This window comes from Oncorhynchus mykiss, chromosome 18, assembly GCF_057628025.1.
Source record: "Oncorhynchus mykiss isolate SJ-2025 chromosome 18, ASM5762802v1, whole genome shotgun sequence".
In the NCBI taxonomy this organism is placed as follows: domain Eukaryota; kingdom Metazoa; phylum Chordata; class Actinopteri; order Salmoniformes; family Salmonidae; genus Oncorhynchus; species Oncorhynchus mykiss.
This window is the reverse complement of record NC_143039.1, coordinates 79485732-79500379: the sequence shown is the minus strand read 5'-3', so window position 1 is coordinate 79500379 and position 14648 is coordinate 79485732. Positions and strand designations below refer to the sequence as shown.

At 43.0% G+C, this 14648-nt stretch overlaps 1 protein-coding gene across 1 annotated transcript in view; it reads right to left on the bottom strand.

The window, feature by feature from the left end:
* The window catches only part of LOC110518582 (CUB and sushi domain-containing protein 2), a 552259-nt gene that overhangs the window by 372417 nt on the left and 165194 nt on the right, over positions 1–14648 (bottom strand). The window contains 1 exon segment of the mRNA XM_036953653.2: positions 6130–6312. Within this exon segment, the coding sequence (XP_036809548.2) occupies positions 6130–6312 (183 nt within the window).

Sequence of the window (14648 nt, the reverse complement as noted above, 5' to 3'; positions counted from 1 at the left end):
CCACTAAAACTCACAGACCAGGCAAGGAGGGCATTAATCAGAGAGGCAACAAAGAGACCAAAGATAACCCTGAAGGAGCTGCAAAGCTCTACAGCAGAGATTGGAGTATCTGTCCATAGGTCCACTTTAAGCCGTACACTCCACAGAGCTGGGATTTACGGAAGACTGGACAGAAAAAAAGCCATTGCTTAAAGAACAAAATAAGCAAACACGTTTGGTCTTCACCAAAAGGCATGTGGGAGAAGGTACTCTGGTCAGATGAGACTAAAATTAAGCTTTTTGGCCATCAAGGAAAATACTATGTCTGGCGCAAACCAAACACATCTCATCACCCCGAGAATATCATCCCCACAGTGAAGCATGGTGGTGCCAACATCATGCTGTAGAGATGTTTTTCATCAGCAGGGACTGGAAAACTGTTCACAATTGAAGGAATGATGGATGGCGCTAAATACAAGGAAATTCTTGCGGGAAACCTGTTTCAGTCTTACAGAGATTTGAGACTGGGACGGAGGTTCACCTTCCAGCAGAACAATGACCCTAAGCATACTTCTAAAGCAACACTCGAGTGGTTTAAGGGGAAACATGTACATGTCTTGGAATGGCCTAGTCAAAGCCCAGACCTCAATCCAATTGAGAATCTGTGGTATGGCTTAAAGATTGCTGTACACCAGCGGAACCCATCCAACTTGAAGGAGCTGGAGCAGTTTTGCCTTGAAGAATGGGCAAAAACCCCAGTGGCTAGATGTGCCTAGCTTATAGAGACATGCCCCAAGAGACTTATAGCTGTAATTCCTGCAAAGGTGGCTCTACAAAGTATTGACTTAGGGGGGTTTGAATAGTTATGCATGCTCAAGTTTTCAGTTTTTTTGTTGTCTTATTTCTTGTTTGTTTCACAATAAAACATATTTTGCATCTTCAAAGTGGAAGGCATGTTTTATAAATCAAATGATACAAACCCCCCCAAAAATCTATTTTAATTCCAGGTTGTAAGGCAACAAAATAGGAAAAATGCCAAGGGGGGTGAATACTTTCACTGTACACTTTGCACCCAGTCACTACGAACATACTGAATACGAATCATTTCGTTTGGGGAAAATCCAACAAAATATATCACTGACTACCACTCTTCATATTTTCAAGCATGGTAGTGGCTGCATCATGTTATGGGTATGACTGTATTTGGCAAGGACTTGGGAGTTTTTCCCGATAAAAAAGAAATGGAATAGAGCCGAGCACAAGCAAAATCCTAGAGGAAAACCTGGTTGAGTCTGCTTTCCAACAGACACTGGGAGACAGATTCACCTTTCAGCAGGACAATAACCTAAAACACAATGCCAAAGATACACTGGAGTAGCAACACGACATTGAATATTCCTTGTTACAGTTTTGACTTCTATTCACTTGAAAATCTATGGCAACTTTGAAAATGGCAGTCTAGCAATGATCAACAACCAACTTGACAGAGCTTGAAACATATTAAAATATTATAATTTGCAAATATTGTATAGTCCAGGTGTCCAAAGCTCTTAGAGACTTGCCCAGAAAGACTCAAAGCTTTTAGAGACTTACCCAGAAAGACTCACAGCTCTTAGAGACTGACCCAGAAAGACTCAAAGCTCTTAGAGACTTACCCAGAAAGACTCAAAGCTTTTAGAGACTTACCCAGAAAGACTCACAGCTCTTAGAGACTGACCCAGAAAGACTCAAAGCTCTTAGAGACTGACCCAGAAAGACTCAAAGCTTTTAGAGACTTACCCAGAAAGACTCACAGCTCTTAGAGACTTACCCAGAAAGACTCAAAGCTTTTAGAGACTTACCCAGAAAGACTCACAGCTCTTAGAGACTGACCCAGAAAGACTCAAAGCTCTTAGAGACTGACCCAGAAAGACTCAAAGCTTTTAGAGACTTACCCAGAAAGACTCACAGCTCTTAGAGACTTACCCAGAAAGACTCACAGCTCTTAGAGACTGACCCAGAAAGACTTTACTTTGGTTGTAAATTAGGTCTTTCTGTATCTGTATTTCTTTCTCAATAAAAACAAAACATGTTTCACTTTGTCACTATGGGGTATAACCCTAACCCTAACCCTTTGTCACTATGGGGTATAACCCTAACCCTAACCCTTTGTCACTATGGGGTATAACCCTAACCCTAACCCTTTGTCACTATGGGGTATAACCCTAACCCTAACCCTTTGTCACTATGGGGTATAACCCTAACCCTAACCCTTTGTCACTATGGGGTATAACCCTAACCCTAACCCTTTGTCACTATGGGGTATAACCCTAACCCTAACCCTTTGTCACTATGGGGTATAACCCTAACCCTAACCCTTTGTCACTATGGGGTATTGTGTGTAGATGGATGAGAATTAACAAATATATATTTCATCCATTTTGAATTCAGGCTGTAACACAGAATGTGGAATTATGAAGACATTCTTCAAACAAAGCACTTTAAATAAAACTAAACTTGACACTATTTCCACAGGTAATGATGACAATGACGTGATTTTTGTTAGCTGAAACTATAAACAATGATTCCATCTGTTAACCAAAGACATTTCTACTCGTCTGCATTGCTACTGTAAATAAAGTGATTCAGGTTAAAATGAAAAGATAATAAAGAAATAAACCACAAGGTCCAGTAAAGACAGGAAGTGTGAGTGTTATACAGGAAGTGTGAGTGTTATACAGGAAGTGTGAGTGTTATACAGGAAGTGTGAGGGTTAACAGGAAGTGTGAGGGTTAACAGGAAGTGTGAGGGTTAACAGGAAGTGTGAGGGTTAACAGGAAGTGTGAGGGTTAACAGGAAGTGTGAGGGTTAACAGGAAGTTGTCCTGCTAGAAGTTTAAACTAACCTCCAGACGAGCTTCAATGCCTACAACACTCCTTCCGTGGCCTCCAACTGCTCTTAAATGCTGGTAAAACTAAATGCATGCTCTTCAACCGTTCGCTGGCTGCACCCGCCTGCCCGCCCGTCCAACATCACTACTCTGGACGGTTCTGATTTCGAATATGACTCATATTAAGCATCTCCAATCCAAAGTTAAAACTAGAACTGGCTTCCTATTTTGCATCAAAGCAACAAAGCATCCTTCACTCACGCCGCCAAACATACCCTCGTAAAACTGACCATCCTACTGATCCTCGACTTCGGCGATGTCATTTACAAAATAGCCTCCAACACTCTACTCAGCAAATTGGATGCAGTCTATCACAGTGCCATCTGTTTTGTCACCAAAGCCCCATATACTACCCATCAATGCGACCTCTACGCTCTCGTTGGCTGGCCTTCGCTACATATTCATCGCCAAACCCACTGGCTCCAGGTCATCTAAAAGTCTTTGTTAGGTAAAATCCCCTCATTATCTCAGCTCACTGGTCACGATAACAACACCCATCCGTAGCACGTGCTCCAGCAGGTATATTTCACTGGTCATCCCCAAAGCCAACACCTCTATTGGCTGCCTTTTCTTCCAGTTCTCTGCTGCCAATGACTGGAATAAATACAGTATTGGGATGAGGTAGTTGGATGAGCTGTTTACAGATGGGCTATGTGCAGGAGCAGCTCACAGATCACTGCACCTGCACATAGCCCATCTGTAAACAGCTCATCCAACTACCTCATCCCAATACTGTATTTATTTATTTTTTCTCTTTTACACCCCAGTATGTATCTCCACTAGCACATCATCTTCTGCACATCTATCACTCCAGCTAAGTAGTAATTATTTTGCCACTATGGCCTATTTATTGCCTTATACCTCCCTAATCTGACTACATTTGCACACACTGTATATAGACTTTCCTACTGTGTTATTGACTGTACGTTTGTTTATGTGTAACTCTGTGTTGTTGTTTGTGTTGCACTGCTTTGCTTTATCTTGGCCAGGTCTCAGTTGTAAATGAGAACTGGTTCTCAACTAGCCTACCTGGTTAAATAAAGGTGTTCTCAACTAACCTACCTGGTTAAATAAAGGTGTTCTCAACTAGCCTACCTGGTTAAATAAAGGTGTTCTCAACTAGTCTACCTGGTTAAATAAAGGTGTTCTCAACTAGCCTACCTGGTTAAATAAAGGTGTTCTCAACTAGCCTACCCGGTTAAATAAAGGTGGAATAATTACTTTTTAAATAAAGAGAAAGTGTTGCCCGGGTCTCTGCTTGTTTCGCTGAAGGGACTGACTGTCTGTTCAATACAATACTCAGATCTCCCTCTATCTTTTCTTTCTTTCTTTCTTTCTTTCTTTCTTTCTTTCTTTCTTTCTTCCTTCCTTTATTGAATTTGAGGTAAACTATGAATCTTTATTTTGTTGTTCCTGAACAAACTAATGAGGTTACCATACATCATATTGGTGGTGGTGTCATTCACTTATATGAGGATGGTAATGGTAGAGTAGGGAAGGACAAATCTAATGGGAACATGCAGCTAACAGGCAGCACATTGACTGTGCTCGTGCGTTGTGAGGCACAGCGTGACTCTGCGTGTGCGTTGTGAGGCACAGCGTGACTGTGCTCGTGCGTGTGTGTTGTGAGGCTCAGCGTGACTCTGCTCGTGCGTGTGCGTTGTGAGGCCCAGCGTGACTGTGCGTGTGCGTTGTGAGGCTCAGCGTGACTCTGCTCATGCGTGTGCGTTGTGAGGCCCAGCGTGACTGTGCGTGTGCATTGTGAGGCTCTGCGTGACTCTGCTCATGCGTGTGCGTTGTGAGGCTCAGCGTGACTCTGCTCATGCATGTGCTGTGTGAGGCTCATCGTGACTCTGCTCATGCATGTGCGTTGTGAGGCTCAGCGTGACTCTGCTCATGCGTGTGCGTTGTGAGGCACAGCGTGACTGTGCTCGTGCGTGTGTGTTGTGAGGCTCAGCGTGACTCTGCTCCTGCGTGTGCGTTGTGAGGCCCAGCGTGACTGTGCGTGTGCGTTGTGAGGCTCAGCGTGACTCTGCTCATGCGTGTGCGTTGTGAGGCTCAGCGTGACTCTGCTCATGCATGTGCGGTGTGAGGCTCAGCGTGACTCTGCTCATGCATGTGCGTTGTGAGGCTCAGCGTGACTCTGCTCATGCGTGTGCGTTGTGAGGCACAGCGTGACTGTGCTCGTGCGTTGTGAGGCACAGCGTGACTCTGCTCATGCGTTGTGAGGCACAGCGTGACTCTGCTCATGCGTGTGCGTTGTGAGGCACAGCGTGACTCTGCTCATGCGTGTGAGGCTCAGCGTGACTCTGCTCATGCGTGTGAGGCTCAGCGTGACTCTGCTCATGCGTGTGAGGCTCAGCGTGACTGTGCGTGTGCGTTGTGAGGCTCAGTGTGACTCTGCGTGTGAACGACCACATTATCCCCCTGCTTTACTGAGCAGAGGCTGTGGATTTGGATACAATAGGAGGGCTTATTAACTAATTAAAACTAAGAAATACAAATAGAAGAGCAGGAGAGAGAGCGAGAGAGATAAGGTTTCCATTATTGATAAGATAATGTGGAAGACAAAAACAGTAGCATCTCTAAACAGTAGCATCTAATCACAGGCATCACCTAACAGACAAACCCAAATAAACACTTTTAGCATTTCTACAGCAGCGAGTTGTGAATGTAGCAAGTATTTGGGATTGGATACTTGATGCTAATTGCATGCCATCGCTAAGTCAACTGTGAGTTAGGTTAGCAAAGGAGTCTTGTAACTCACAGACAGCTGGGCTAGCAAAGACAATTTGTTGTATAGGAGACAGATCACTGCTTACAGACACAGCTGGGCTAGCAAAGACAATTTGTTGTATAGGAGACAGATCACTGCTTACAGACACAGCTGGGCTAGCAAAGACAATTTGTTGTATAGGAGACATATCACTGCTTACAGACACAGCTGGGTTAGCAGAGATGATGTGTTGTATAGGAGACATATCACTGATTACAGACACAGCTGGGTTAGCAAAGATGATGTGTTGTATAGGAGACATATCACTGCTTACAGACACAGCTGGGTTAGCAAAGATGATGTGTTGTATAGGAGACATATCACTGCTTACAGACACAGCTGGGTTAGCAAAGATGATGTGTTGTATAGGAGACAGATCACTGCTTAAAGACACGGCTGGGCTAGCATACATTATGTGTTGTATAGGAGACAGATCACTGCTTACAGACACAGCTGGGTTTCTTGGCTGACCACTGGTTGTTCTTCTGGCAGGTGATGTTCTTCTTTCCCACCAACTCAAACGCAGGGAGACACTCAAAGTGCAGCCTGTCCCCGTGGCGGAAACCTGTCCCCTCCCGCTTGCCGTAGGCCGGTATCCCTGGGTCGCCACAGCTGCCCTGGTCAATCTCTGAAGGGAAGAGACACATTGATTGACAGGTAAAATAGTTGGATAAAATAAATGTTGGCTTTCCAGGGAAACGTTCAACATTTCACCTTTATTGTCCTAGACCTAGATTGCCATCTATTTTGCAATCACACAGCACAGATTATAATATCAGATTATAATATCATGTTATAATATCAGATTATCATATCATGTTATAATATCAGATTATCATATCAGATTATAATATAATGTTATAATATCAGATTATAATATCAGATTATAATGTCAAGTGTGCCTGTGTGATGCACTATCATCTAATGAAACCATGTAACCCCATGATGTGTAGGTTAGAGTTCGGTTGGCTAACATGGTGGAATAGAGTTTGATTGGCTAACATGGTAGAGTATAGTTAGGTTGGCTAACATGGTAGAGTATTGTTAGGTTGGCTAACATGGTAGAGTATAGTTAGGTTGGCTGACATGGTAGAGTATTGTTAGGTTGGCTAACATGGTAGAGTTTAGTTAGGTTGGCTAACATGGTAGAGTATAGTTAGGTTGGCTAACATGGTAGAGTAGTGTTAGGTTGGCTAACATGGTAGAGTAGTGTTAGGTTGGCTAACATGGTAGAGTTTTATTAGGTTGGCTAACATGGTACAGTATTGTTAGGTTGGCTAACATGGTAGAGTATAGTTAGTTTGGCTAACATGGTAGAGTATAGTTAGGTTGGCTAACATGGTAGAGTTTTATTAGGTTGGCTAACATGGTAGAGTATAGTTAGGTTGGCTAACATGGTGGAATAGAGTTCGATTGGCTAACATGGTAGAGTATTGTTAGGTTGGCTAACATGGTAGAGTCAAGTTATGTTGGCAAACATGGTAGAGTATAGTTAGGTTGGCTAACATGGTAGAGTATTGTTAGGTTGGCTAACATGGTAGCTAAGTGATATGTTGGCTAACATGTTAGAGTATAGTTAGGTTGGCTAACATGGTAGCGAAGTGACATGTTGGCTAACATGTTAGAGTATAGTTAGGTTGGCTAACATGGTGGAATAGAGTTCGATTGGCTAACATGGTAGAGTATTGTTAGGTTGGCTAACATGGTAGAGTCAAGTTATGTTGGCAAACATGGTAGAGTATAGTTAGGTTGGCTAACATGGTAGAGTATTGTTAGGTTGGCTAACATGGTAGCGAAGTGATATGTTGGCTAACATGTTAGATTATAGGTAGGTTGGCTAACATGGTAGAATAGAGTTCGATTGGCTAACATGGTAGAGCATTGTTAGGTTGGCTAACATGGTAGAGTCAAGTTATGTTGGCAAACATGGTAGAGTATAGTTAGGTTGGCTAACATGGTAGAGTATTGTTAGCTTGGCTAACATGGTAGCGAAGTGATATGTTGGCTATCATTGTAGAGTAGAGAAGGGTTGGCTATCATGGTAGAGTATTGTTAGGTTGGCTAACATGGTAGAGTTTTATTAGGTTGGCTAACATGGTAGAGTATAGTTAGGTTGGCTAACATGGTAGAGTATAGTTAGGTTGGCTAACATGGTAGAGTATTGTTAGGTTGGCTGACATGGTAGAGTTTTATTAGGTTGGCGGACATGGTAGAGTTTTATTAGGTTGGCTAACATGGTAGAGTATAGTTAGGTTGGCTAACATGGTAGAGTATAGTTAGGTTGGCTAACATGGTAGAGTATTGTTAGGTTGGCTGACATGGTAGAGTTTTATTAGGTTGGCTGACATGGTAGAGTTTTATTAGGATGGCTAACATGGTAGAGTATAGTTAGGTTGGCTAACATGGTAGAGTATAGTTAGGTTGGCTAACATGGTAGAGTAGAGTTAGGTTGGCTAACATGGTGGAATAGAGTTCGATTGGCTAACATGGTAGAGTATTGTTAGGTTGGCTAACATGGTAGAGTCAAGTTATGTTGGCAAACATGGTAGAGTATAGTTAGGTTGGCTAACATGGTAGAGTATTGTTAGGTTGGCTAACATGGTAGCGAAGTGATATGTTGGCTATCATTGTAGAGTAGAGAAGGGTTGGCTATCATGGTAGAGTATTGTTAGGTTGGCTAACATGGTAGAGTTTTATTAGGTTGGCTAACATGGTAGAGTATTGTTAGATTGGCTGACATGGTAGAGTTTTATTAGGTTGGCTGACATGGTAGAGTTTTATTAGGTTGGCTAACATGGTAGAGTATAGTTAGGTTGGCTAACATGGTAGAGTATAGTTAGGTTGGCTAACATGGTAGAGTATTGTTAGGTTGGCTGACATGGTAGAGTTTTATTAGGTTGGCTGACATGGTAGAGTTTTATTAGGATGGCTAACATGGTATAGTATAGTTAGGTTGGCTAACATGGTAGAGTATAGTTAGGTTGGCTAACATGGTAGAGTATAGTTAGGTTGGCTTACATGGTAGAGTATTGTTAGGTTGGCTAACATGGTAGAGTATTGTTAGGTTGGCTAACATGGTAGAGTCAAGTTATGTTGGCAAACATGGTAGAGTATAGTTAGGTTGGCTAACATGGTAGAGTATTGTTAGGTTGGCTAACATGGTAGCTAAGTGATATGTTGGCTAACATGTTAGAGTATAGTTAGGTTGGCTAACATGGTAGCGAAGTGACATGTTGGCTAACATGTTAGAGTATAGTTAGGTTGGCTAACATGGTGGAATAGAGTTCGATTGGCTAACATGGTAGAGTATTGTTAGGTTGGCTAACATGGTAGAGTCAAGTTATGTTGGCAAACATGGTAGAGTATAGTTAGGTTGGCTAACATGGTAGAGTATTGTTAGGTTGGCTAACATGGTAGCGAAGTGATATGTTGGCTAACATGTTAGATTATAGGTAGGTTGGCTAACATGGTAGAATAGAGTTCGATTGGCTAACATGGTAGAGCATTGTTAGGTTGGCTAACATGGTAGAGTCAAGTTATGTTGGCAAACATGGTAGAGTATAGTTAGGTTGGCTAACATGGTAGAGTATTGTTAGCTTGGCTAACATGGTAGCGAAGTGATATGTTGGCTATCATTGTAGAGTAGAGAAGGGTTGGCTATCATGGTAGAGTATTGTTAGGTTGGCTAACATGGTAGAGTTTTATTAGGTTGGCTAACATGGTAGAGTATAGTTAGGTTGGCTAACATGGTAGAGTATAGTTAGGTTGGCTAACATGGTAGAGTATTGTTAGGTTGGCTGACATGGTAGAGTTTTATTAGGTTGGCGGACATGGTAGAGTTTTATTAGGTTGGCTAACATGGTAGAGTATAGTTAGGTTGGCTAACATGGTAGAGTATAGTTAGGTTGGCTAACATGGTAGAGTATTGTTAGGTTGGCTGACATGGTAGAGTTTTATTAGGTTGGCTGACATGGTAGAGTTTTATTAGGATGGCTAACATGGTAGAGTATAGTTAGGTTGGCTAACATGGTAGAGTATAGTTAGGTTGGCTAACATGGTAGAGTAGAGTTAGGTTGGCTAACATGGTGGAATAGAGTTCGATTGGCTAACATGGTAGAGTATTGTTAGGTTGGCTAACATGGTAGAGTCAAGTTATGTTGGCAAACATGGTAGAGTATAGTTAGGTTGGCTAACATGGTAGAGTATTGTTAGGTTGGCTAACATGGTAGCGAAGTGATATGTTGGCTATCATTGTAGAGTAGAGAAGGGTTGGCTATCATGGTAGAGTATTGTTAGGTTGGCTAACATGGTAGAGTTTTATTAGGTTGGCTAACATGGTAGAGTATTGTTAGATTGGCTGACATGGTAGAGTTTTATTAGGTTGGCTGACATGGTAGAGTTTTATTAGGTTGGCTAACATGGTAGAGTATAGTTAGGTTGGCTAACATGGTAGAGTATAGTTAGGTTGGCTAACATGGTAGAGTATTGTTAGGTTGGCTGACATGGTAGAGTTTTATTAGGTTGGCTGACATGGTAGAGTTTTATTAGGATGGCTAACATGGTAGAGTATAGTTAGGTTGGCTAACATGGTAGAGTATAGTTAGGTTGGCTAACATGGTAGAGTATAGTTAGGTTGGCTTACATGGTAGAGTATTGTTAGGTTGGCTAACATGTTAGAGTATAGTTAGGTTGGCTAACATGGTAGAGTAGAGAAGGGTTGGCTAACCTGGTAGAGTATAGTTAGGTTGGCTAACATGGTAGAGTATAGTTAGGTTGGCTAACATGGTAGAGTATTGTTAGGTTGGCTAACATGTTAGAGTATAGTTAGGTTGGCTAACATGGTAGAGTATTGTTAGGTTGGCTAACATGGTAGAGTATTGTTAGGTTGGCTATCATTGTAGAGTAGAGAAGGGTTGGCTATCATGTTAGAGTATAGTTAGGTTGGCTAACATGGTAGAGTAGAGAAGGGCTGGCTAACATTGTAGAGTATAGTTAGGTTGGCTACCATGGTAGAGTATTGTTAGGTTGGCTAACATGTTAGAGTCAAGTTATGTTGGCAAACATGGTAGAGTCTAGTTAGGTTGGCTAACATGGTAGAGTAGAGAAGGGTTGGCTAACATTGTAGAGCAGAGAAGGGCTGGCTAACATGGTAGAGTATAGTTAGGTTGGCTAACATGGTAGAGTAGAGAAGGGCTGGCTAACATTGTAGAGCAGAGAAGGGCTGGCTAACATGGTAGAGTATAGTTAGGTTGGCTAACATGATAGAGTAGAGAAGGGCTGGCTAATGTGGTAGAGTAGAGAAAGGTTGGCTAACATGGTAGAGTAGTGTTAGGTTGGCTAACCTGGTAGAGTATAGTTAGGTTGGCTAACATGGTAGAGTATAGTTAGGTTGGCTAACATGGTAGAGTAGAGAAGGGTTTTCTAACGTGGTAGAGTAGAGAATGGTTGGCTAACATGGTAGAGTAGAGTTAGGTTGGCTAACATTGTAGAGCAGAGAAGGGTTGGCTAACATGGTAGAGTAGAGAAGGGTTGGCTATCGTTGTAGAGTAGAGAAGGGTTGGCTATCATGGTAGAGTATTGTTAGGCTGGCTAACGTGGTAGAGTAGTGTTAGGTTGGCTATCATGGTAGAGTATAGTTAAGTTGGCTAACATGTTAGAGTATTGTTAGGTTGGCTAACATTGTAGAGTAGTGTTAGGTTGGCTAACATGGTAGAGTAGTGTTAGGTTGGCTAACATTGTAGAGTAGTGTTAGGTTGGCTAACATGGTAGAGTATAGTTAGGTTGGCTAACATGGTAGAGTAGAGAAGGGTTGGCTAACGTGGTAGAGTAGAGAAGGGTTGGCTAACATGGTAGAGTAGAGAAGGGTTGGCTATCATGGTAGAGTATTGTTAGGCTGGCTAACGTGGTAGAGTAGAGAAGGGTTGGCTAACATTGTAGAGTAGAGAAGGGTTGGCTATCATGGTAGAGTAGAGAAGGGTTTGGCTAACGTTGTAAAGTAGAGAAGGTTTGGCTAACATGGTAGAGTATAGTTAGGTTAGCTAACATGGTAGAGTAAAGAAGGGTTGGCTAACATGGTAGAGTATAGTTAGGTTAGCTAACATGGTAGAGTAGAGAAGGGTTGGCTAACATGGTAGAGTATAGTTAGGTTGGTTAACATGGTAGAGTATAGTTAGGTTGGCTGACATGGTAGAGTAGAGAAGGGTTGGCTAACATGGTTGAGTATAGTTAGGTTGGCTAACATGGTGCACCTATGATCGGCCCTGTTGGGTTATAGAATAAACAACACCTGTTTGTAATGTTAACTTCTCTAGGGTAGGGTGCAGTATTTTGACATTCAGATGAAAAGAGTGCCCGAAGTAAACTGCCTGTTACTCAGGCCCAGAAGCTAGGATATGCACATTTTGGTATATTTGGATAGACAACACTGAAGTCTCCAAAACTCTTAAAATAATGCCTGTGAGTATAACAGAACTGATATGGCAGGCGAAACCTTGAGGACAAACCACCCACCAAAACAAAAAAACAGTTTACCACTATTTTTAATGGCTAGTATTTTAATAATAATAATAATTATTATTCTGATGTATAACAGATATATTTTCAAGAATATCAAATATTTAAATTTAGTATTTTTGAATTTGGCGCTCTGCAATTTCACTGGATGTTGGCCGGGTGGGATGTTACCGTCCCTAGTGAGGTTAACATCATCTTCACCTAAACTAGAGAGTTTTTTTAAGTGCTGTCTCAAACTATTTAGAGTGCTCAATGCTCTATACAAGGAACTGAATGACACAGACAGAACCCAGTCAGAACCCAGACAAAACCAAGTCAGATCCCAGTCAGAACCCAGTCAGTTCCCAGTCAGAACGTTATCAGATCCCAGTCAGATTCCAGTCAGAACCCAGACAGTACCTAGTCAGATCCCAGTCAGATCCCAGTCAGAACCCAGTCAGATCCCAGACAGAACACAAATAGAACTCAGACAGAACCCAGACAGAAAGCAGTCTTAAAAGTCTAAAAGTATTTGGTTTTAAATGATCCAGGACAGAACCCAGACAGAACCCAGACAGATCCCAGTCAGATCTCAGTCAGAACCCAGTCAGAACCCAGTCAGAACCCACACAGAACCCAGACAGATCCCAGTCAGAACCCAGACAGAACGCAGTCAGAACCCAGTCAGGACCCAATCACAACCCAGCCAGAACACAGACAGAACACAGACAGAACCAGTGGTAGAAAACATACTAAATTGTCATACTTGAGAAAAAGGAAAGATACCTTAAAAGAAAATGACTCAAGTAAAAGTGAAAGTCACCCAGTAAAAATACCACTTGAGTAAAAGTCTAAAAGTATTTGGTTTTAAATGTACTTACGTATCAAAAGTAAAAGTATAAATAATTGAATTTAATTTAATTATTAATTAAACCAGATGACACAATGTTCTTGTTTTTAAATGTACGGATAGCCAGGGGCACATTTCAACACTGAGACACAATTTACAAACAAAGCATTTGTGTTTAATGAGTCAGATCAGAGGCAGTAGGGATGACCAGGGATGTTCTCTGTCTAGTGAGTCCTCCAGATCAGAGGCAGTAGGAATGACCAGGGATGTTCTCTGTTTAGTGAGTCCTGCAGATCAGAGGCAGTAGGGATGACCAGGGATGTTCTCTGTCTAGTGAGTCCTCCAGATCAGAGGCAGTAGGGATGACCAGGGATGTTCTCTGTCTAGTGAGTCCTCCAGATCAGAGGCAGTAGGAATGACCAGGGATGTTCTCTGTCTAGTGAGTCCTCCAGATCAGAGGCAGTAGGAATGACCAGGGATGTTCTCTGTCTAGTGAGTCCTCCAGATCAGAGGCAGTAGGGATGACCAGGGATGTTCTCTGTCTAGTGAGTCCTCCAGATCAGAGGCAGTAGGGATGGACCAGGGATGTTCTCTGTTTAATGAGTCCTCCAGATCAGAGGCAGTAGGGATGACCAGGGATGTTCTCTGTCTAGTGAGTCCTCCAGATCAGAGGCAGTAGGGATGACCAGGGATGTTCTCTGTCTAGTGAGTCCTCCAGATCAGAGGCAGTAGGGATGGACCAGGGATGTTCTCTGTTTAGTGAGTCCTCCAGATCAGAGGCAGTAGGGATGTTCTCTGTTTAATGAGTCTGCCAGATCAGAGGCAGTAGGGATGTTCTCTGTTTAATGAGTCTGCCAGATCAGAGACAGTAGGGATGTTCTCTGTTTAATGAGTCTGCCAGATCAGAGACAGTAGGGATGTTCTCTGTTTAATGAGTCTGCCAGATCAGAGGCAGTAGGGACGAGCAGGGATGTTCTCTGTTTAGTGAGTCTGCCAGATCAGAGGCAGTAGGGACGAGCAGGGATGTTCTCTGTCTAGTGAGTCTGCCAGATCAGAGGCAGTAGGGATGTTCTCTGTTTAATGAGTCTGCCAGATCAGAGGCAGTAGGGATGTTCTCTGTTTAATGAATCTGCCAGTGGTCCGTCGTTGGAGGTCACTATAGGCCTGGTGCGTGGTTCCGGCACTGTTGGTACCGGGCTGGGGACACGCACCTCAGGGTGAGTGCGAGGAGCAGGAACAGGGCGTACTGGACCCTGGAGGCACACTGTAGGCCTGGTGTGTGGTGCCGGCACTGGTGGTACTGGGCTGGGGACACACACCTCAGGGCGAGTGTGGGGAGGAGGAACAGGGCATACTGGACTGCCGAGGCACACGCAATCTCCACGTGTTCTGCCCCCCCCAAAAAAAATATTGGGGCTGCCTCTTGGGCTTCCGTGCTAGCCGTGCACCTTCATATCTTCGCTGGTCTTCTATTCTCCGGTATTTCTCCTCGTAGTATCGCCGTTCCGCTTTTGCTGCCTCTAACTCCTCCTTAGGATGGTGATACTCCCCCAGCTGTGTCCAGGGTCCTGCTCCATCTCCTCCCAGGTCCATTTCCCCATTAAGCGTTGTTCCTTCTTTTC